The 24,762-nt window shown below is 39.8% G+C and overlaps 1 protein-coding gene across 8 annotated transcripts in view; it reads right to left on the bottom strand.

Annotated features, from left to right (window-relative positions):
* ehbp1 (EH domain binding protein 1) overlaps nt 1-24,762 on the bottom strand; it is a 150,873-nt gene that overhangs the window by 20,814 nt on the left and 105,297 nt on the right. For all 8 annotated transcript variants that reach the window (XM_030155379.1, XM_030155385.1, XM_030155382.1 and 5 more), the window contains 3 exons: nt 23,942-24,080; nt 22,680-22,780; nt 18,995-19,118 (listed from right to left, as the gene is read on the bottom strand). In XM_030155379.1, the coding sequence (XP_030011239.1) occupies nt 18,995-19,118; nt 22,680-22,780; nt 23,942-24,080 (364 nt within the window). The remainder of the gene's footprint in view (nt 1-18,994; nt 19,119-22,679; nt 22,781-23,941; nt 24,081-24,762) is intronic.

The raw sequence follows: 24,762 nt of genomic DNA, 5'->3' as shown, positions 1-24,762 counted from the left end.
TATTGACATCATCTTATTTGTTCAAACGCTCATGATGGTCAGGAAGGTGAATATCAGCCAATACCAGCTGACAGACTGATGCATTCATCATAATAAATCAATAAATCTACAACTGTATCAATTGATCAGTGATTGAAACGGTTACCTGTCACAGTAGCCAATAACTGACATGGCAGGATTGGAAGGTCAGGATCGGTGTTTCCCTTTATCTAAATTTTGACAAATGTAAACTAGCAAATAAGCACTGCTTAAAAACTGGTCTCTGTTTATTTAGGAATTTCTGTCTATTTAAGGATGAAAGTCCCATTATGATACAGACAAATCAAATGTAGGACCTTCCAAAGTTAATTAAAACTGATCAAATTTGATATAACTCATATACCTAATTAACCAAATGAAAGCATTTAACAGCCCATTTCATAACCATATATTCTTGCCAACAGTCTGGGTAGCATTTCCATATATATATATATATATATATATTCAACAAGATTTTCAGACAGACACCAATAAATATGATTAATAGTTATGCCTATATTGTTTCACAAGTGAAAAAAATTTAAATGGGAGGTGTAGTCTAGGATGTAGTGATTGTCAAAGCCATCTTTAAGGAACAGTGGCGCACCTACACAGCATCTATCATGTCATTGTTTAACCATTTGTTCAGAGACAGTATTAAACAGACCATAGGTTTGTCGTCCTAATATGTTTTCGCCTCTCATCCTCGTCTCCCTTAAACACACACGCCTCCTTGTTCTTCCCTGCGTACACAGAAACACACATATCTACACACCCTTGGGCAAACACAGTTGACCCCAGAGCTAACAGTAGGCCAACCTCCAGACACCGTTCAGCCCTCCACCTCAGAGGTTAAAGATGGGAGGGGGCTCCAGCAAACACACTTCACATAATAGACCGACTCTGGAAACTAAATGTTCACATTGGGAGGGTCAGCGCACACACACAGACACACACAGACACACACACACACACATCAAACAGGTGGATGTAGATGGAGGTAGAAGGTGTGTTAATGTATGAAAAGTCACTCCCAATAACCCAATCTAATTCAACACAGTCTACTTTTTTAATTCAATGCTCTAAACTGAATATGTTTTGATGAAATAAACACAAGGATCTTCTTATTTATGGAAAACTACAGGATGATTAAACAGATAAAAATGATCTCAGACAATAAACCTAAAAGCCATTGGTGGTGTATTTGTCTGTTTGTCTCACTGCACCATCCAAGCTGTGACAGTCACACAAATACACTCTTCCTCAGCACAACCCCCATATCTCCTCCCCTGCCCAACCCTCCTCCTCTTCCTCCCCCACTCCATCAAATTGTGTTTTTGCTACAAATCAATAAACATTATCAGAGAGTGGCAGACTATAGGCTGGTGGAGGCAGCCTCTGTCTGTTAAAGCCCAGACCGCCCTGTCTCTATCACAGACTGGGTGAGAAGGCCAGGAGGGAACAAACACACACAGGAAAACCAGAAACACACATACACTAACTTAACAAAAACACCCCAAACAGTCACGTACAGTCATCAAGATGATGTAGGAATGTGGCCTGTATGAAGATCTGGTAAAATATCTAATGTAATAAGACTTTTTTCCATACTGATCAATATCAATATTTATCCTAATATATATTCAGATGATGATGTCAGTTTGAAGACTCAAGTGATGATGAAGAAATAGGGTTGAGCAGCATTACGACAATCAAACCAATTAACCAGACCATTATTTTTCATATTTTCTTCAGGCAGTGTTTTGCAAAATGATTTTCATATACAGTCATTCTGTAATTACAGTGAAAACAGAATTTAAATAAGTTCTGAGTAAAAGAAGAAATACACAGTGATGTAGATTAAGCAACATGGTTTACAGTGACTTTACTAAAGGTAATGGATTGTTTTCAGGCATAATGCCACTCCTTCTTGCCTTTTTTCTATCACTCTCCAAAGCGTCACAAATCTCACTAATTAAATCACAATTCTTAACAAAATCAGATATTTGTAAACATGGTAATATTGATGCAATGCTGTCATACATCTGTATTTGTTGAGTATTTTACCAGTGTCCAACATAGCTTAGTCAATAAGAATCAAGAAAGTACCTGTTTTATAAAAAAAAAAACAAAAAAACAAAAACCCAGACCTATCATGAGTCACAACCAATAATTATTCACTTTCACATTTTACAATCATGGTACTGGATTTATTTTGGTGATTTATTTGATAAATGCTACTAGTTTAAAATATGCTAATACCTCCAGTTCAATAAATACAATATGTTGAAATATTAGTGAACTAAAGTATCAACAAGTTTCTAAGTTTTATGTTGGTGCTATTTTAAAATTTGTCACAGAGGTTGTAATTTTAGTTTTAAAGTTAATGTTTTCTTGATCAATAATAATCCGTAGCAGCATCTGTCCTGAAAGGTCGATCCCTATGTTATCAACATTGAACAAGGCTCATACTATGAAGTCATGCCTGAAACTCAAACTGGGACAGATGTAGTAACTGTTTGATACTACATCCAAGTGCCGCCAAACAGAAAATCTACCCATTAATGCTTTTCAGTCATATTCATTTTGCTTGTGTGACAGATGTATGTAAATGTGTCCAAAACTTAACATGAATTTTATAATGATCTAGTTTCGAGGTTGTTTGATCCTCCAGCGCCGAGTCCAAATATAGTATCCACATGCGAAATGATCAAGGACTGAGGCTGTGATGCATGTGACAATCCTACAAAGAGAAAAATTTCACATCCATTCAGACAGAAACACAGAGGACCAGTGAGTGGAAAAGAAAAGAACAGCAGCAGCGAAGCAGAAATGGGTTTAACCATAATCCATACAGTACAGAGCAGGTTGTTTAGACCATGCCACTCAACGTCAATACAAAATAAAATAATCACAGTCGATGCTCCTTAACCCATTAGACTGCTGTGTCACAACTCTGTGCTTGTCAGCTTCCTTTAGCTTCAGCGTCAAAAATCCCCTCTCTCTCTAATGCTCTACGAGAACCGTTTAACTGAGCTCTAAATAAGATGATTTTCAACCTGTCCCCACTTAGCTTGGGGCTGGAAAAGGGAAAATCAGGGGGCCTGCCATACACCATTTCTCAATTACCTTTCTCATTATTGTCACTGTGTTCATTACTACTATTATCATTATCCCTTTCTGCTGCAACCCCCCACTTTAGGCTATCTTAGGCCGATGTGGCTGTCTTCTTGGATGAAGAGGAGGAAAAGAGCCGCAGAATCGAGAGCTTTCTGCAAGGCCAGAGCACTTCAGGTAATTAATATAGCAAGAGGGGGCAGATGAGGGGAGTCAGGGAATATGTGAGTGTATGCTCGACTGTGTGTGTTTTTGCAGAAATGCCTGATTGGGGAGCTCACCTGCTGATACCCCCTAAAAGGTATTTCATTAGCGAGCCTTTTACCATACAAGCAGAGGAACAAAGCCTCGGTTACGCCTGTCTCCACTCCAACTCAACGGGGCCCTCCAGGACGCCTATAGCTGTGTGTGGGAAGAGTAAAGAAGAGTGGAGGAGCACAGAAGAGAGGCGAGGAGAGGCTATCCCCGTTCATAATCTCATGACAAAAGGCAAAAAGGCATCATCCTATTAACAGCGTGATCTTCACCAGCTCATGCTAGCGCTTTTCCACAGGGGGCTCTCTTTTATTATTAAGGTGAGTGGGTGATAGGGAGCTCCCTATTAGCCCTGGGACAAGGGTAGGTACGGAGGGGAGAAGAGCAGAGAGACCCCATGCTAGGGTTGTGCCTGGTGCCTTTTGCTATTCTTTAGGAGAGAAGGCGCTCTGGACCACTGGGTTCTGTCTTCTATTAGACATTGGTGATACAACACAAAGTGTGAAAGCCTCCTCAAGCACCTTTCCAGGAAAAAGCCTCAACTTCCACAACCAAAGACAATCTGAAACTGATTCACCCATAACATCCATTAAGGAGCAGATAAACAGCCATTGATTACACTGGTAAATGCTGCTACATGGAAAGCATTTATATAGTAATATTACTATAGTGCAAGTGATAAGGACTGTACAGTTTAATCTCATTCAGTTCTTACACACTTTGTATTTCTTAATTCCACAATGAAATTTCCAAAACTTATATATATATATATATTTGACATCTGAGCTCAAACAGCAAGATGTTGATTATGTGAATAAATATTTTTACAATCCATCTATTACCATATGTAAAGCAAATTGTAGAGAGGTAGTGTAGCTCACACAAATCAATAAACACCAAATCCTAGATGATACTGTAGTCACAGAAGCAGCTCTGTGAAGGAGGGCGTGTTCAACTGGTGCCATGAATCTGGATTTGACAACATCAAGTTCATTCTAAAACTGTGGTTAACATTTTAGTTCTGCTGTCTGCTCCAAAAGTTATGAAAAACATTCTGCTTATTTCATGCATTGTTTTTATTTTTAAATTCTGAATATGAAGTAAAACTCCTGAAATGTTTTAAAGTAAAGAAAGTCTGAAGCAAGGCTAAAAAAAAAAACACACTGGTCACAGTCAGTGAGTGAAAGAGAGGGACTGAGTGAGAAAGAGATTAGTCTGTTTTTCTGTTTGAGTGTTTTGTCTTCTGCTCAGTGGGGTGCTTGCCTGTAGCCTCAGGTTACACAGGGGAGTTGTGGGAAAAAATATGTTTGGATTTGTGAATGAGTGATGTAAGATTTAATGCTGAAACATGGTGAAGACTTAAAGCTGGTTAGTACTATACGGACTTGTGAATTTAACTTAAAACTGGTGTGGGGTTACACAGAGCCAAATATGTCTGACAATGATCAGTCTGTTGGACTCCAAAGTGAGGATGTTGAGGCTCATGTAATCATAGATTCTCATTTCTAAATTATATCAGGGCTGTCTTTACCTTATGTGCATTAAATGTGAAAAAGAGGAACAAGCTTCAGTGAATACAACTGGATTCAGTCAATCTAATTTCATTATCAGAATGCAAAATACACAAGTATAACATAAAGCACTGTGCTGCATTAAAACCCATTGCAGAATTTACAACAAATCAGAAAGAAAATTAGGGCAGGGCGAAGCAAAGCACTAAAAAAATATTTCCACCATAGATGTTGAGATGCAGGGTTAGTTTAGAAAAGAAGAACTACAAATGAAACCTGATAACCAGCAACCTGTAGCAACCAGTTATTTTATCTTATTTTCTATATTTTAGACTATTCCTGTTTGTGTGTTCTTTGTTCTTCTTTCCTGTCAGTGACTTTGACCTATTGCACTCATATTACACTGGGGACAAAAACTGAAGTCCACATGGGAGCAGCTTTCCCTTTTGGGGTTTGTTACATAGGTAAAGGTTCAGGTAATGGGTTAAACATTAATTCAAAGAGTGTCCTCACTGAGATACTGACACACATGTATCTGAATCGAGGAGACATCACAGCTCCACACTACATGATTACTGAGACTAACTCTACTGCTCTGCAACAACCGCCACTGTACAACACACACTTTACAGGGAAACTTGGTGAGATTTCTCAGTTGTACTAGTCAACCCAAACTTAGTCCCTCTTCTCCAATCGGCCAATGGCGGAGTGAGAGTGGTGGACGAATGAGCAACTGACTCAATGAGGAGAGCCAGAAAAGAGGCTGTGAAATAGAAACATAAAACACTCATTTCTGGTTGTCAGTGAGGATATACTCCAAAAACAGAAGTAAACACACCAGCACCTTTGCAAAACTCTAGAACATTCTATGGGCATTACATAGCCTGAGAACACCCTCCCTCCTTGCTGCTACGTGTGTTGTTGACAGGTATGTGTGTGTGTATGTGCTTTGCCCAGAGTTTTGTCTCTCTCACACAGAACATGATGCTGTTATTGGCTGAAGGTGCAAACTCACTGCCATTAGGTTGATGCCCAGAAACAACCCAAACACAGTAAAGCAAAAGGAAAACATAAAAATCAGGGAGAGGGCAGAGTCTCGGCAGGTGAATACACCACCACACACACTGAGTCAGAAGTGATGATTGAGAAGCATTATTGTTACTGTATGAGTCTGCGTAGTATTTTTTAAGGTAAATGTGACAGTGATTCAACATACTTGAATAAAATGCATTATGCTGATTGAGAAGGACGCATTTACTTAAAATTGTTCACATTTGCGTAGAAAAAAAAAGTTTACACTCAAATCAGACTTTAGCTAGCTAATTCACTGTGATAGGAAGAACTTCGTGGGACCTTTTTGGAAAATGTCAAGAGTACAGATACTCAGGAGATGCACTCCTCCTGACTTCCTCGCCTTACAACCCCCTGCCATTCACACACATACACACCTCCTCTCATCATCGTTCTCCATTCTGCTCTGTATCCCAGTAAAAAGCCTGTGATGACCTGGGTGTGTAGCTTATTAACCTCTCCATCAGTTCTTATCAGCCAATGAATAGCCCAGTCATCTGCCACTCCTCCTGAATCTAAGGGCGAAAAATTTCTCCTCACGTCAGGACTATAATTCAATCCACACACAAATCTTTTTTTTTTTTGCGCACATTTGCACTTTCACACACGCACTTATACCCTTTTTATATATATATATATATATATATATATATATATATATATATATATATATATATATATATATATATATATACACACACACACATACATATGTGCGCACACACACACACACGTATAGACACAGTGAAGGGGATCAGCAGTAACATTTTGTCAACCTCAATGCGGGTGTTTTTCCAGGACTGGCATTGACCAGATGTTGAATTCATCAACAATTGGAGGAAACAACATGAGGGGTTGTGTGTGTGTTCATGTGTGTAACTGTGTGTCTTCCTGCATATGTGTGTGTGTTTGAGAGAGAGAAAGAGAGACGGCCAGAATAAATTAATGGCTGATTTCTCCCCTTGCTTTGATGGCATTAAGAGCCCTCTTCTTCTCAATGTGCCGCGTTAAATGCTTTTCTCTCCTTCACTCTTTCCCTCCGTTTCTCCCTTCTTTTTTTGACAAGCAGGGCCACCCAGCAGAAAGCAACTGATGCAAAACGCCAGAGTAATCCCCCCCTCCTCTATCCACCACCCCTCCCGCTATCTTTAGTCTTTGACACAGTAGCCATTATCTGTGGGATTTAGTTAAACCAAACCTTCATGTATTTGTTAGACCCTGGGTTCGTTTTCTTCTCTGACTGCTCTGCTTGAGTGTAGCCCGGCTGGGGGGGTTTACATCATGTGTACAGCTATGCAGAGACATAAGAAGAGGGGGTCTTCAATGCCATCTGTTCTAGACTGTTCTACTATAAGATCACAGAAGCTGACAAAGAAAGGCCCAGGTATAAATTACTTCTCATTTTGTCAACAAAAAAATGCCACCCAAAGAAAAGGGTAACATCATAGTATCTTGTAACAGCAAAATAATGCAGTACCTTTAATGACAATTATCTTATTGAACCTGCAATAATGCTGAAAACAGAAATAAACTACTCTAAATGGGAAATGATCATGATTTCAACTATAGAACACAAATGTGTAAGGTTTATCTTAACAATTCAGCTCTACATTAGTCAAGTGATCCTGAGTTGATGCACATTGTTTAACAAAAAGTCATTGTGTATATTAAATCTATACACCACACTTAACATACCAGTACCAGCCTGTACTATACAGGTGTAATCCTAATTTCACAAAATAAATCCTGATAATTGAACTAACCTCCACTAATATCCAACTGAATATCCAGCTAATGAATCAGCCAAGATGGATTCATTTCTTCATTTGTGTTATGTACAGTGCCATCATCACCACCATAAAGCAGTTTCAGTCACAGAATAAAAGTATAAAAGGTAATACAGCACAACAAAGTTCAATTTTAACTTTAAACTATGAATAAATTACAAAAATAAAATAAAAACAGTTGTCAACAAATTGATCATAAATTCCAGCCACAAGCTGAAAGCAGTCATCTGTTCCAACACAAGAGGGTTGTAAGTAAAAAGTGCTTTTTAATTATGTTTCCATCTCTACATTTCGTCTTTTTTTTTCCAGCTGTCAAGTCACAAAATCCTTCTAAAACATACTTTGTCGCATTCATCTACAGGAGTAAAAACAGTGTTATGGAATCACTGTGAAAGCTCATGGATAAGCCGGGGCTTGGTGCAGCTAAACTAAAGTTAAGCCAGATAGTTTAGTCCACTGAGTGTGTGAGGTGTGAAACACGTGAGGGGCTTAAAAGAGGCGGAGGCACATATGTTGGTTTAGTGCAAATGCAAACATCAGTACCTGTTGATGGTGTTAATTGTTGAAGTGACAGCTTAACACTGACAGCCTAAGTCAGTGGGGATTCTGATTTGAGCCAATGAGTCAGATTTACTGTGTTTTGAGGGAATACACACTGGATTTAATTAGTTCATTTTGGAAATAATTGCTCACAGACATGGCAGTTAATATGTGGAGGTGACAAAATATTAAAAGAAAATGAATGAAACTGTGTTATTTTGGACAGAGAGCTGTGATAACCCCCAGTGGAGGACCCCCAAACCCACTGCTGACAGACAGCTGCTATCTTTTGGGCACAAGTGGCTCCGCCTGCTCCATTAGTAAAGGAGTTGTGTGTGTCTGTGTGTGTCGTTGGGGGTGACTTGACCCCCTGGGGTAGATGTAAGAACAAATTTGAGGGGTGTCATATTACACGCCTTGTGACAAGAGGCCAAGGGAGGTGAATGATGAATTTGCCTAATGAATTAATCTGTGAACCAGTAATGGCTCTGCTAACAACATTAGTCATCCTTATTACCTCCCTGTGCTGTGATTCTACGTCCTTCACTATTATAGTATCATCATGTCCACATTTGCTTATGGTCTGCCTCCCCTGTAAGGTCTGTTTGTGGCCAGCATCATTAATCTATAAAATATATATATATGTATTAAAAATTGTGCTTATTGGGGTTTTTTCCTCCCTTATCAGAACGTAAGGACTGCTTGATTTTTACTTAAATATCTTGACACCTCCTCCTTAATTACATTTCCCCTAATGTGTTTGTAAATATAACAAATCAACCACCCACACCTTTTAACTGGGATCTCCATTACATTACAACTGACACCACGACCAGGCTGTTCCTGCCCTGCCTCAAGCTTTGATTCAATACACAAATGCAAAATTGCAGTGTTTAAATAGATATTTAAATGGAAATGTATTGGGAAAGACAGCTGTTGGTATTTGTAGCCTGGAGTGCTCATTACAATGGGAAATGGGGAGGAGTGTGTATGGGGGGGTGATGACAACGGTAGCATGGCGAGCAGCTGTGTTAGCAAGTGAATGGTGTAATTACTGGCCAAACCTCTGTCATTAACCTGCATTGTCGAGTGCCACCACAACCGTTAACATAAGAAAGCCTTGATTAATTGACTGCAAAGTTGAAATTCAATTATAGTCCAGAGCTGCAGTTTGTTCGCCAAATAATCAACTACAGTAGAAAAAAAATGGTGACTCCAAGCCATGACGCTGAGTGTATTTGCGCTTAAGCTTTAAGTGAGTAAATTCAGAGAAAAGATGGAATCAAGATAATGTTTACATTAACACTCAAAGAGCAGAGGGAGTAGAGGGGGAGGACAACATGAAACACTTAACATAATTCAAGCAACAATAAAAAATGCAATAGAATAAATCAAAACACAACACTGTGGCACTGCTTTATTTGCTTGTGTGCATCACTGTGCAAGTGTTTTTGTAAAGTGTGTAGCAAAGCGTGAAGTCAAAGCCCTGTGCATGTATGTGTATGAAACAAATGTCTTTGTTTATCTGCAACTTGTGTATATGACGTGTTGACTGCTGTTGTCTGTGTCTCTTCTGAATTTTCTTGTGTGTGTGACGATGCGTTTGGCAGCATGCGGCGTGGTTTGTTGGACCGAGTGCTACATGGAGTCTCAGGCAGAGGGGCGGCTGATGAAAGCTTTGGCGGGATGCTCCAATAAAGAGCAGATTATCATAAGCGGCTATTGTCCACCTCCCAGTTCTCTCCCACGGCAGCTCCCCACCCTCCTCCTCCTCACTCACCCTCCTCTGAAAATGTTAATCGGCCCTATCGCTGGCAGGCCAGAGAAGGGAGGAGTGCTTGACCCAGTGAGTACAAGTTTAATTGGTTTAAAATTGACAGAACAATTGTAAAAAGATAAAGGACAAATTAAAAAAATCAAAGAAAAATAATCAAGCAGGTAATCAAAGTAGGCATGACAGTTCTTGCTGTTTTAGTTGCATGGCTCGGGGCGGTGACGGGCAGCTACAACCTTTTCCCTCCATCCCAACAAACTCCCTTCCTCCCTCCGTCCCTCCCGTTGACTCCATCCACCCAGCTCGTTTTATCTGAAGATTCTCAGACAATGCCTTGAGGATCCCGTTCCCTAATCTTCCTAAAAATCCCCTTTCATCCCCACTGCTAAAGAATGTATGAAAGCCTGACACCGAGCTGGAGAAAAAAAAAAAAAGGGGGGGGGGGTGCACATCTGGGAGCAAGGGTGGTGTCACTGTGCTGGACTGTGGGGGGGGCAGAAAGCACAGGGGAGGCAGAAGCTCCACGATAGTGCAGAGTCGTTGCAAGTTGACTAATTAAATTGTTTTGCTGCTCAAACATTCAAATGGCCGAGGAGATTAAGGGTATGAGCAGGAATGGGAGTGTATATGTGTGTGTGTTGTGGGGGTGAGGAGGGGGCTGTGGGTTAATCTGTGTTCTGACCCAGTTGAACCTTCAAGTCGTGCACACACATACACACAACTCAACACAAAACCGAAAAAAAAGCCCAAATCCTTTGTTTTGTCCCCTCAAAGGCAAGGAGTGATCCTTAGATTTCTTTTCTTCCCCATAGGGAAGAACGGTGCATTTGCTCCTGAAGAGAATTCAAGATGACCACAAACACATTCCTGTGGTTTAATACACAACCATTCGATTGAAAGTGAGTGCTCTTTCCGTAACCTTGACAACAAGAAATGACCAGTGGCTTTAAAATGGAACAGAACAATGAAATACAATGATTTACTTAAAGAAAACTGTTAAACCGGTCCAAATGACCATCCAATCCACATTTTTGTACCTTTTCACAGGCTTTACCAGTCTTTATCCCCCAGATCCTACTTGATTTGATGATCACATTCTATACATGGTTGGGTGCATCTTCATTTTAACACGACTTTTTCTGATTTTCATTTAATTTGCTGAACTGCTACTGACTTACAGTGTGGTTTTTTTAAAGTCAGCATGACTTTCCTGACTCGTTTTTTTTATTTTTTTTATTTAACCTTTATTTAACCAGGAAGAATATCCCACTGAGACTAAGAACCTCTTTTCCAAGGGAGTCCTGGCCAAGAGGTTGATGCACTGGATGACAACCTGTCTACTCATGTATTATATTGCTTGGATCATCACTTCCTCTACTTTCACTTAAACCTCATCAGGACCCCAGTGGTTTTAGTGTCTTAACAGTTTTAAAAGAAAACTGGTAATTCAGGAAATATTGTGGTGTGTTTAGTTTTTTTTAATTGGTTTTAATCACTTGGGCTTGATTTTTCAAGAATGGTATGAAAAAAAAGTATTATAAGTGTTAAATCTCACATATGACATTTGAGCAGTTAAGCAAAATCTCAAGTTTCCCAAATCAAACTTTTTCATGTATTAGGGTTAGTAAAGCATCATGTGCTTTCTCATTTGTGTGGCAGACACAATTGTTGATCTGGTCCTCTCTTTAAAACTATCTACTGATTCATCTCAGTCCTCTATGGTATGGCAACAAACATAATGCATGGTCCAACCTCATAAGGGGAGGGGGGCCTTACAGAAGATCCCCCTGAACTCTATGACCCAACCTCTCCATGTGCCCATCATTCAGGTCCAGGTGGTAAACATATCTCAAAAGCCAAACTGTCCTATCTGTATGAGATGAGTCCCTTTTGTTACACATGTAAATGAGCTGAAGACACTATTCACAGGTGCTGGTCATACCCAGGGCTTAAAAGGTACTGGACAGAGGTTTGTCACACCTTATCTAAGATATTAAGTGTCAAACTGGAACCAAATCCTCTGGGTGCTCTGTTCGGGGGTCACTGGAGAGGAGATGCAATTAACTGTGGAAAAACAACGTACTTTATCCTTTGTTTCCCCTCTGGGTCAATGAGTTGTCCTACTCAGGTGAAGAGAAGCTACCCCGGCATCTCAGACCCACTGGGCAGAGGACATCATGTGCTGCTTACAACTCAAGAAATTCAAAAACACATCATTCAAATGGGAAATATGAGGAAATAAGGAGCCATGATTTGAATACATACACAAATAGATAAATGTGTACTTACTCTTACATGACAACAAATACACCGTTTGTTCCATTGTTTTATTAATGGTGAATACTACTTGTGATATTTCCTTTCTCTTTCTTCGGTTCCCTTTTAGCATCAGTTCAGGGGCCACAGCTGAATTAGCTGTGTTGGCTAAATCTGGATTATTTATAACTTTTTGTGTTTCTGCTGATTAATGAATGCTGTCCTGACTGGGGCTGTTGGGACTGCCTTATTACTGTGTGTTTAAATATATGTATGTGTATATGAAGGTATATTTTGTTTTCTACAAAAAAATTAAATAGATTTTTTTTTTTAAATTAATTTTATCTTTTAGGTCTGAGTAAGGATAAACACTCTCTGCTCAAAAATTTCATTCACATTTCACACACTCAGGTTAGATGAAATGCTTCAGCACTGCTTCTATTTATTTATTTATTTTTTGTAAGGTTTGATAAGTGTTGAGTTGAAGGTCTAGATATTAAATTAAATAAAATTATCAACAAATTTCTGTCTAGTCCAACACCAACAGAGGAATAACTGGGTGATATAATACTGCACCTGAAAAACAAAGTGAGCACAGATTAAAGCCTTCCTTTCTGCCTCCATCTTTCAGTCTGTGAACTGGGGAGGGTATTATAGTCTAAACACTTTTTCTACTCTCAGTGCTGAAAGATTAGACTGGTTATCCCATTAAAGTTGGTAAAATGCCATTCTTGTGTCTTTAAGCTCTCGTATAGGAGGTCAAGATGAGTCTGCCTACGCTTACAAGGCGGGCACGGATGTAATCTGCCCAAAGTTACAATAATTAATGTTAAGCTTCTTCAGCAATACGTTTGTGAAAGAACTGGCCCTGATAATATACTTAAAGCTGCACTGGCTGTTTGTGTTGCCACAACGAGACAAGGCGAGGCTTGATATGCGTGTGTGTGCATGTGTGAGTGAGTCCCAATGCCACTCACGCAGCCCAGTTTAAATCTTTAGTCAAACTATAAGCTGATGCTGCCACAATGCTGGATTAGGACGACAGGCCTGGGAAGAAAAGAGCGAGAGGGGGCTGCTCACTTGATGTTAAAGAAATATAAACATAGCATTGTTATACACAACAACCCACAATGGTGCTTGTTATGAATATCTCTGGGACTGCAATAGAAAGTGGATAGAGACGAGCCTGAATGTGTTAAAAATTTCAAAAAAAGTCCCTAAATGTATATACTCTTTAAATTGTAAGTCATGTGACTATATTACAATTCAGTTCACTCTTCATAATGTCATATAAAACCAAAACTAACTTATTACTTACTATTGCAGCATGGCAATGCACAAAATTTGGCCCGCAGACCTTCATTTTGAGTCACAGGTTGACGTTAGAGCCGTGCATACTTGCAAGCTTCAAGCAACTTGCTCCAGTGTGAAGGCATTGAAGGTCTGTCCCTTTCTGAGATACTGAGGGGGATAGGCTGCATGTGTAAAGTACATTAAGCTCTTGCTGGATCCCTCCTTGTGCCATTCTCCTCTCGTCGACTTCCAGACACAAAGGCAGATTAAAGAAGCGTGCGCCATAAAAACCCTGTGTCAATCTTATCGGTCTCGAGTGCAATTTTTAAACATATGTTAATCTGGGAGAGCTAAAACTCATTCTCTCCTCTCTCTCTGCTTGTTTATCTCTTATCAAATGCGCAGTAGGTGAGGGGCAGCTTTGCAGTGCAGCTAAGTGCCATTATTTGGATAATTGCGTCCATTGTTGCAGGTTATATAGCTATTTGGAATGGGAGGTGTGTGTAAATAGGTGCAGGGGCCAGGTAGGGGGTGGTTGAGATATATTCAAAGAGGGGCCAAGGGATTTTCTGCGAAGGCTACATGACGCATTTCAATGCTCCTTCATACATACAGGTGAAATTTCAATAACAGCTCTTTGATATATTTTTCTCTGTGACAATAACTTTAGAAAAACAACAATGCCAAGGACAGGAGAATTATATAAATTTGTGCAAACACCCTGACAATGGAGAATACTAATACTGATGTAGCACAATAAAATACACATTAATGATGACATCAAGACTTTGTGAGCTAACTGCCATTTTAGATTTCTGAGAGCAGAGACGTCACTTAGAACAACATTTGGTGTTAAAACTACGGCTAAAAAGGTGGTTCAATCCTCTGTAATGTTCCATATTGATGCCAAATAATAATGTCTTTTAAAATAATTAAGGTATGTAGTGAACATAATTACACAAAAGCAGAAAAACATGATTGATAGTAAATATACTGTTCACGGTTTGAGCCGATGTTCTGTAATAATCAATACTCTGCTGTAAATATTTGGTCTGCTGCAGGAAGCCAACGTTCTCCTAATGTTGCTCGTGTGAAGGACAGTGCTCCCAGTGGTGCAAGAATAACAAGTTCATTAGTCGAGGGGGGGTGCCGCAGGAATTCAAATCCCCCCTCCCGACTTGGGCTTGGCCTCTGATTGGCTGGCTGCGTCGGCATGGCGAGACTCATTAGAGCCCAGCAGTAATTAAGAGTTGTTAGAAAGTGAATTCTCCAACCGCAGATTAGAAAATTAAACTATTTACTGATTACATATTAATAGAAGACAACAATGGCGCTTGCCATAAGCTTGGAAGGCAACCAAGGAATAAATCTGTGTACTTAATTACCATAAACAATGGGGGCATAGAAATGGAGTTTTATGCACACTCCCTCCTGTAATGTGTCTGATATCAGAAGACACTTGACAATTCTTGTTCAATTATCTCTATTATTTAATGTGCTGTGAACTGCCTCTGAGTAAATAAATTAACCACCCCAATTACTTTGGATTCATCTGGGGAGGGCCGTGGCGTAATAGAAAATGCCGCAGAAAGCTGCATTGTGCCCAAACCAGGAGAGAGAGGGGGAAGGAGAGGAGATGTGTGGAAAAAAAGAGGGAGCAGGGGTGAGAGAACAGAAAGAGCGATGGAGATTTGGAAGGATAAAAGGCAAGGAGTAAATAAACAGTCATTCAGACGGGGTTGAAAAAGAAAGTGAGAAAAAGAAGAGACAGACATAACAAGGAAGGTGATACAAAACAGGATGATTATTGGTTGAAAGGACCAAAAACTGAGAATCAAAGGCTTGTATTAATAACAATGATTACAACATACATGCACAGGCAGAATGGTTTAATGTTAAGTATGGAAAAGAACAAGGAAACAAGGGAGCCAAGTACAACTAATAAAAAAAAGAGGGAAAGACTGAGGAGCAGCAGAGCACAGTGGATCTTCCCAGGCTTTCTGAGAGATGAGCATTAAGTCATGGGTCAGTCGGCCTGTCCGTTCACATCTGCCCATCAGTCCTGCAGCTCTGTGCACTGCCATGGCACCACTGCACACTGAGCTCACCCAAACCCACCTTAACAGGTTTAAATCATATGATCATATGCACCTCTGTGAACCACTCTGCACATCCACAGTCTACAAGTACTTCAACAGAGCTCTGGATATGAGCTCTACAAACAGCATAACAGATAGAGGAAAGTATCAACTGCTTAAGCTAATTAAGTTATTTTATTTGTCTATCACAATAGATAAAAATAGTTTATTTTTTTAATGCAAAAGGTTACAAACAACACCTTACTGTGTAATTACATAAAAATAATCTCACTTATTACATTTGATTACTTGTCTAAAGATGAAAAATATAGAAAATAAAGCCCTTAAACATACAGCTAAACTGACACTGCACATTTATGTTTCATAAACAGAGTTGAATTTCTTGCCCTAAAAGGTGTTTTGTCTAAACACAGGATCATCCATCTTGGTGTGGTCAAGTGTTTTCTTCATACAAAAAAGGATGAAACTCCTGTGTAACAGTAGTTGAAATGCATATTTGTTTTATAGTAAAATTAGATCTATTATGTAATATAATTACATAATACTGCCTCTACTTATCTGTGATGTAATGACAACTTCTTTTCAGGTCTGATTTTTTGTACACATTTTGTCTGTTTGATTATCTTTACATGAGTTATCTGATTGTCCCCATAAGAGTATTAGTTGTTTGCAATAGATTATGATTGTTCCAAAATTTACTGAATTATTTTCTACCTTTCTTAAAACCTCAGATACTGAAGATTTGTTCATATTTGGAAAAGAAACACAAATTCTACTTTCAAAACATAAAGTAAAGAAAAAAGTGTTAGTTGGATGTCTATTACTCTAGACATTTCTATGGATAATGATCATGTGGGTTAGACCAGACTTGCATATATTGCACAGAATCTTGAGAGGGACATATCAGCAAAAGTTGCTGCAGTAGGACTGCTCCATGAGTCCCAGTATAAGTTAACATAATAAGAGTGTTTTGGTTGGTAGACGTGCTTCTTACCACTCACATACAAATGTCGGTACTGTGTGTACTGACGTAACTCTACTATAAGTTATGATGAGTTACAGATACTGACAACATACTATGTTGAACTTCAGTTAAATACATTTTTAGTAAAACCATCATGACAAATCATGACAATCCTAATATTCAAGGAAAACACTTTCTCTGTGACTTTACACATCTCTAAAGTAATTTCTCCCTCATGTTCCTTTGCAAAGTGTACAGACACCAGTCAGATGTCATGGATCAATACCAAATGTTTTGCTTATAGCCAATCAACTGCAACTTCAATCAGACGTTCATGGTTCAAAGAAAAATATCTATCATCTATGACAGCGTATAGAAAGGTGACCCGAGTTTCTGAGGTGATAAAGGTTAGTGTAGTGACCAGCTGTCACGGGCACATCTCGCTCTGATGCCTCCAGACCTGGGCCTAAAGGTACAATCCATAACCTATTGGAAGAGTCTCAGGGATAAGTGCTGCAAAATGAGATATGAAACGCACTTTAAAAAGGAAGTGAGCACACTGCTCAGTGTCATGAGCCAACATTTTTCAGCTCACTGGAATTCAACAACATTGTGATTATATTAAAAATAATCAAATCTGAGGACCAAAATGATCACAGATGACATTTTCATCTGTGGAGATGACATAGCTCCATCAAACAACTCTAATACATGAAGGAGTTTGGTGCCTTATTTATTTACTCTAATACCCAGTTGTCCTCTTGATGACATTCTCTCTTTTTCATTTCATACCAGAGTTAAAAAACGGACGAAAAGAAATCAAGGTGAATTTCTCTCCGTGATATGCTTTTATTATTTTGCCCTCACTTTCCCTGTTGTCCCCCTCTTCCTTTTCGTGTGAATCACATTTTTCAGGAGGGGACCGCAGGTATATATTTATATAACTATATAAAGAGAAATCTTTATGGCTGAAGGTGTTTGGAAGTAAATAACCTGGCGTCTTGCTGGCTAGCGGCTGCTTTATCAGTGGGTGAAGAAGGAGAGGGAAAAAACAGCCCTTCAGATTGACACAATGGCATGCGCTCCAACAGGGGAAGAGGGCACAGAGGCAGGGAGGGAGGTGAAAAGGAGGAAAGCGAACACAACAAACAGAGAAGAGATAGGCTCAATATCAGCACCCAAATGGGATGGAGAAGGTGAGCGCAAATCAAACCGACCCAGTTTCCTTTTCTACAAAAACCCTCCTGTATCCTTCCCTCTGTTGCTTTTTTAGGATTTGGGGGCTAAATCCACCAAGTTACGAGCTGATATATCAGAAAGAGCACAAGAGCGGATAAATATTACTACAGGAAATACTGTACTTCATATGTTCAGAACATTTGCAAACATCAAAATTTTACACTTTCACACCATGTTTTTTTTTTCCAGCATCGTTCTTGTGTGAGAAATGGGATGGTGTAGTATCACAAATGGGATGCTATTCTCCAATTTCAGTTAGGGACTTAACGGAGCCAAGGCCCCTCTTTTGGCTCGGCACACTGTCTCATGTCTTAACAAGGCTTTACCCCCGGCCAAATCTTAAATAAAAACCTTCCGAATTCAGCTCCGTCGCCAAACCAGATTGCACTTTGTATGCGCGGGTGTGTAAGCATTTGTGTGTGTCTGTCGTGGATTTATGAACTGTGTCAGTGCTCATGTTGTGTTGCCTCGTGTATTTTTTTTTTTAAACATTTCTTTGCCTCTCCCTCTCTTCTCCCTTTAACTCACCCCCGTCTTTCCTTATACAGCATATCAATGAAGGCCAGATATGTACTAGGGGAAGGAGGGTGTATGTGTGTGTATCCGTGCATGGCTGAGCGCACTGTTCAATAGTGTGGAGGCTGGCTGGCTGGGGCCGTGGCTGGCAAACGGCTGCAGCGGAGACTTCGGCTGGGGCTCCACTATCGCACCCAGTTATCGTTTCCCCCATGAAGGGCTCCCTTATCACCCCAGCCCAGAGAGGTCTCCCTTCTTCTCCCATCCCCGAGACACATTCCCCCTTTCCCTCCCTCCACACCCCTCCCTCTCCCTCCCTTCTCCACCTCCTTTCCCTCCTTCACACCCCCCATCCCCTCCTTTCATATCCACCCAGCGCTCTGTCGCGCAACATTCAACTGAGAGGGAGGGAGAGGGGGGCCTTCAAAGATTCTCTCTCACAAACACACACATAAATACACACACAAACTCCCCGAGTGTGCATGCGTGTGTATGTGCGTGCGTACGCTCAATTTGCCAAAACAGTTTTTCCAGTGTAATTGGGCTTGGGGTACCTGTGTCCATGAGATAGCGCAGCCTCTTCTCCACGCGAGCTGCTCGGGCGTCTATGTGCCTCTGCTCGCTCTCCAGCGCAGACAGCTCCCCAACCACATACTGACTGGTGTCTTTGAACGCCTTCTGTCAACCAGAGAGAGAGAGAGAACGACAGAGAGATGGTGAGAGAGAATTGGTATGAGAGAACAGGAAAAGTGGTGCGATACAGCATTAAACACAGACAGAAAAAAGGGATGGGAGAAAAGAGGGATGAGAGAGAATGGGATAGAATAGAGAAATACAGAGATGGAACGAAGAAAAAAGAAGGGACAAAAAAGGGAGAAAGGACGTGAAAGAAAAATATACTGGAACAGAGGATATAAAGCAAAGGCAAAAAGAGACAAAAACGGTTTTAGAAATTATGAATAGACGTGGAGAGTGTCAACAAATCATCTTCACACACCTAAAATGCAAATTTACCTTAAAGTGTTGAATTTCACAAGAGAAAATAACTCCAGCTAATTACTAACTGTTGCTGCCTGTGTTTTGTTTAGCATTTCTGAATTACTCTCCAACACCTTTAAAACATTGTGAATGTGAGAGTGATAGGTTGTTTGTGTTTATATGTCAGCCCTGCAATGAACTGGCAACACATCCAGGGTGTACCCTGCTTTCACCCATAGGTCGCTGGAATAGGCTCCAGCATCCTGCGACCCTCTCAAGGATAAAGTGGTTCAGAAGATGAATGAAAAGATGAATCTTCAAAATGATTTCTTAATGAGAGGAATGATCAACTTTGTATAAACTAACACAGTACTGTAAATACAGGTAACAATGAAGACAGAACTCAGCAATGCAAAATTTAAGTGGTTTTTCCCCTCAAAAGGAGCTTTTCTAAGTAACTGGCATTGCACTGTTTTCACACCATAACACCGTTGTTGATTAAAAAATTAAACAAGGGCAAATTTTCTAAACCATAAAGTACAACATTGTCACTGAAGCATAGTACCTCTACTTCTCCATTCATTAATCAAACTCATTAATAAAAGGTAAAGAAAAAGTCTTATAAATAGATTACATAAATGAAATGAAATGAAAGAGGTCACTTAAACACAGTCTCTACATGTCTGTAGAAATTCACAAAATGGTTCTACTACCACAGATGCAGAAGTTCTGTTTACAATTTTTTTTTTTTTAACTTACAGCCGACACCACTTACATCAAAAACTCAAAATGATAAATTAAATAAAAAATATCCCTATTTTAAAGTAGTATTGATACACTAGAGGAAACCAAAGGATTAGTGAGTGTTTGCAAATATAAGGAGAAAAAGTCTAGTTGATTTTCTTTGTGAAGCAACAGGACTAATAATATTGTTGCTTTACCAAGTTGTACTTCGCTTATTTAGAAAAAAATACATTTTTCAAATGGATTTAGAGTTGAAATGTTTGTTAGGATAGATATTTTTGCAGTGTTGTATTAAACCACCTGCAGGTGAAATGTCTCCCTTAAACTAAACCTTAGATTCAGCTCTTCTTACCCTCCCACATGCACTCAGCCATTTCAGATAAGTTTTTTCCAACACACACCACTCACTCCATAACTATACATATTTAATAGACACATCCACACACATATACACACAAACCAATCACCCTATAACCATATGCACTTATTACACAGTGCATTCCTGACCCCTCTTCACCTCTGTCTCCTGGCTGTTTGCTATTCTCCTGAGAAAGTCCTCTGAGTGAGGAAAATGTTTATTCAAATTCACTACTGAGGATGCATCCGAAAAAATATCTCAATTTTATTGCTGATGCACTTCATTTTTCTTAATGGGAAGGAGAAGTAGTGAGCAAGGGAGAGAGAGAGGGAGGGAAAGAGAGAGAGAAAGAGGGAAAGTTTTTTTTCATTCCACCCAGGCCAGCACTTTTTCCTGTACTCTTTCAGCCGTTTGAGTGTGTGCATCTGTGTGCTTCTGTGCACGTGTGTTTTCATCAATGTGTGTGGTTGCTGATTCCCAGCAGCCTCTCTTCCACCCCTCCCTCCTCCTTGCGCGCTCTCGCTCTATCACCATATTTTTCCTTGGCAAATCAATTTTACACATGATCAGCCCACTCCCCTTGCCGCGCTCGGCCCAGCCGTAATTAAGAGGAGGGAAATTACCATATATATTATATTAATGCAAACATCATTCAGCAGGTAATTCTTGGCTGATCGGGATAATGGAAAGGTTGAACACCCATTAACCCTGGGGCCCAGGCACAAGGAGGAGGAGGAGGGTGTGTGTGTGTTTGTGTGTGTGCGCGCGCGTGTCATGGGACTGGGGTGGAAGGCGCAAGGTTGAGGGTGGGAGAGGGCTGCATGGAAAGAGAGATTCACCCTGTGGTCTCCAGTGGTTCACACTCAATGAAATAATAGCATTCTTCTAGACAAACGCTTTGTATGCACAAGTTTAAACACAAACTAGGAGGAGAGAGTGGGTGGGTGTGTGTGTGTGTATGAACACTTGAAAGGCAATCAGGCACACAACTCCACACACACTCTAAATGGCAGGGCTGCTGATATCTACCATTGTCATAATTAAAATGGCAGTCTGTTAGATCAATACTTAGATGTCTCTGTTGAGACGAGAGGACAGTAAAGTGAAAGGGAAGTTGAGTGAGTGTGAGAGTGTGTGTGTGTGTGTGTGTGTGTGTGTGTGTGTGTGTGTGTGTGTGTGTGTGCGCATGTGTGTGTGGTTAGGGGACAAGGTGAAGAGAAGGAGCAAATGTAAAGATAGAGGAGGAAGGAGAAGAGGAGCCTTGACAGATTTATCTAATAGAAGACAGGGGAAACAGCTGAGTAATAGGAAATTTTAAAAGGTCAAGTAGGACCAATTATGATGTATAAGTCTTAATCTGATCATGTCTGGGGGATCGAGAACCGGTTCTGGTTGAGAACTGAACAATTCCTTTCATCAAGGCCAGGAGTACTTACAGGATCTACACCCAACAACAGTATATTCTGGTACCGTAAACCCCTAGAAAATGTTTCCTAGCAAACAGTAATGCTGAGTTGATGTGCTGGCAGGGCAGTGCATCTCTCAGTCTGTGACTTTATGACTGAGACTAAACACTATTAACTATTCTAACTACTGAACACTACTAGGGCACAGTTTTTATGAGGTTCAGAAAACAACAATGTTCATGTGTTCTTAAATGAGTGCAAAAAATAACACTCCTGATACCTGGCTCAAAATATAACTCATTCGAAACTGATCACATGCCTGTGCAGGTTTTATTTGACTATTCTAAGACATATAGATGTAGCTATGGAGGACATGCAAAGATATACTTTATAGACATAATATGTGTGGGCCTACTATTTTGGAATTAGTAAGCGAACTGATAAGGATTCAGACCAATAAGACAAATGAATAATTGTTGTTAGTAAGATTGTGCAAATATCCCGTCCCTAACCACTTATTCTGTTTCAGTTTAGATCCATCTTTCTAAGGTTAGATGTGTCCAACATAATACGCCAGCAGACATTTTGAATAGAAGAGGAGCAGACTGACCAGGCTGTATTTGACCTCTAAACTAACTCACACTGGGTTTTTGGCTGTTTTTAGTTTAATTATATGGATTTTAAAAGGCAGGAGGGAAAATATGCAACTGGCAAACAAATCAACAGCTGAACCACAGAAAGAGAATAACACACCTCCTCTTCAAATGGCCTGCGAATATCAATATCTGTCGGTGATCCCCTCTCATCTGCAGCCTTCTTCATATCCTCAGGAACAGATTTTTGTCTCTTCACCTCTGGAAGAACATGAGAGAAAGTGAGAAATGGAAAAAAAAAAAAAAAAAAAAGGTGCAAATGTAAACACTGGTTTCATTTGACATTTACAGGCATGCACATATGTAGGAGTGATCACTTTACCAAAATACTGTATGCACTTGCTTTGGATACTTGAGTAGCAGTGACGTACAACTGCTAATGTCAGGGCAAGACTACGCCAAAGTCTTGCCAACCCAACAAAAAAAGCACAAAGTCAGCTTTTGTATCAAGAGAGAACAATCTTGTTCTGCAAAGTTTACACCAAGTACCACAAATTAAAGCGTGGTGTTTTCATTAGTCGTACTAATGTTCTCCAACTGCTTCTGTTGTTATCACTATTATTTGTGAAAAGTTGATCCTCAGTTCAGTAGATTCTGTTCCCATATTTCTTTTGAAAAAGCCAAAGAGAAGCCACCGCTGTTTTCCTCGTCTGTCTTTTCATGTTGCATTCATCAGTGAACAGGATACAGCTACATTGACATTTATGTAAAGTAGGTAATTTACAGATAGGTTAAATTTCCATTTACAGACCATCTAACCTGAGAGCCTCAATGATAATCTGTCTTGTTTTTAGGACAAATGGTAAATCTTCAAGCAGGATCTATGTAAATATACATTTGGTGATTAGACACAGATATCAAGATTTGATATAGAATTATTCATTTAATTTAAACCTTTTTGTTTTGCTATTTTTCACCTGCGGCACACATTTGCATATATCTTGATTGTGTGGTGCTAAATTGTTGCTTTTAAGTTAGAAAACATCATTTCTTCATTAAGCACAAACTGGGTCCTGCTTTTGTCTGATGAGGGTCACACCCAAAGAAGTTGATGAGGAAGCATAGGGCTGAAAAGTATTTGTGTTCTTTTTTGTTGCCAAGCAATATTACACATATCTGTAATGGAACTGTGAGTTCTGACAGCTTCATTTACAGTTTTTGTGAGCTTCTGGGTTGGCTTGCATCACACCACCAGGTTTTGTTTTTAGTTTACATTTATATCAGTTGTTTTAGAGGTTTCAGCAGCTCCAAAGTGTGAACTGTGTGTGAGTCACAGTACAGTATATGTGATGTGTACATAAATATCTGGTATATCCTCCTTTGGTAAAGAGAGTACATTTACATATTTACGATGTCTCTCACCTGGTCGGCTCTCCACATACTGGCTGAATGACTTAAGCTGTGTTTTCCTGACTGCAGAGTCCTTGTTAAAGACAACCGGGCTTCGCAACCTTTCCGTCGCCCTGCGCAGCCGCTCTGCTCGCAACTCATCTGCGTTATTCTGTCAAATACAGAAAAGCATACATTCAGTAACAAGATTCAAACAGGTCTTAAAATATCTTTCTCTGTAATGCAGCATCTTATTTCGTTGCAGGCATGTTTAATTGTTGTAAAACAACTGCTAAAATTCACAGGAAACATGACTGCCAATTGTGCCATAAATACATAAAATGGTATTATTTATTTGAATAGCTACCTAACAGAGAATATATTGCATATGAAGTTTTGATGGTTGGGTTTTCGTGATATTCTTAAAAATTTTATGCCCAATGATATACAAGGCAGAATAAAAGCATCACGTGATGAATACATAGTGTGAAGAGGATTCAAGTCAAACAGTGGTTGGTGCAAAACATCATATCAAACGGTAAAGACTCATAGTAGTTAGTAAGCTTCAGATTATTGGCTTTATAAAACAATGTGAGCAATTACTGTGGTGGCACTCTCCACATCTCTTCTGTTACTCTGTCATCCTTTAACAGCCACTTAGATCAACTCTCATTTATTAGGCAGCCGGTTTGGGATTTCACAGCTGCTCTGTGATAATTGTGACCAAACACACACAGCACAGATGTACACGGCTCTCCGACTCTTTCACAAACACACATTAGAGAACATGTAAACATGTGTGCGCAAACACACCTACTGACAGGCCATGAGATAAATCTGGTAGAAGTTGATAT

This window comes from Sphaeramia orbicularis, chromosome 15 (assembly GCF_902148855.1).
Source record: "Sphaeramia orbicularis chromosome 15, fSphaOr1.1, whole genome shotgun sequence".
In the NCBI taxonomy this organism is placed as follows: domain Eukaryota; kingdom Metazoa; phylum Chordata; class Actinopteri; order Kurtiformes; family Apogonidae; genus Sphaeramia; species Sphaeramia orbicularis.
The sequence above is the reverse complement of the archived record's forward strand: the minus strand, read 5'-3'. Positions and strand labels throughout refer to the sequence as shown.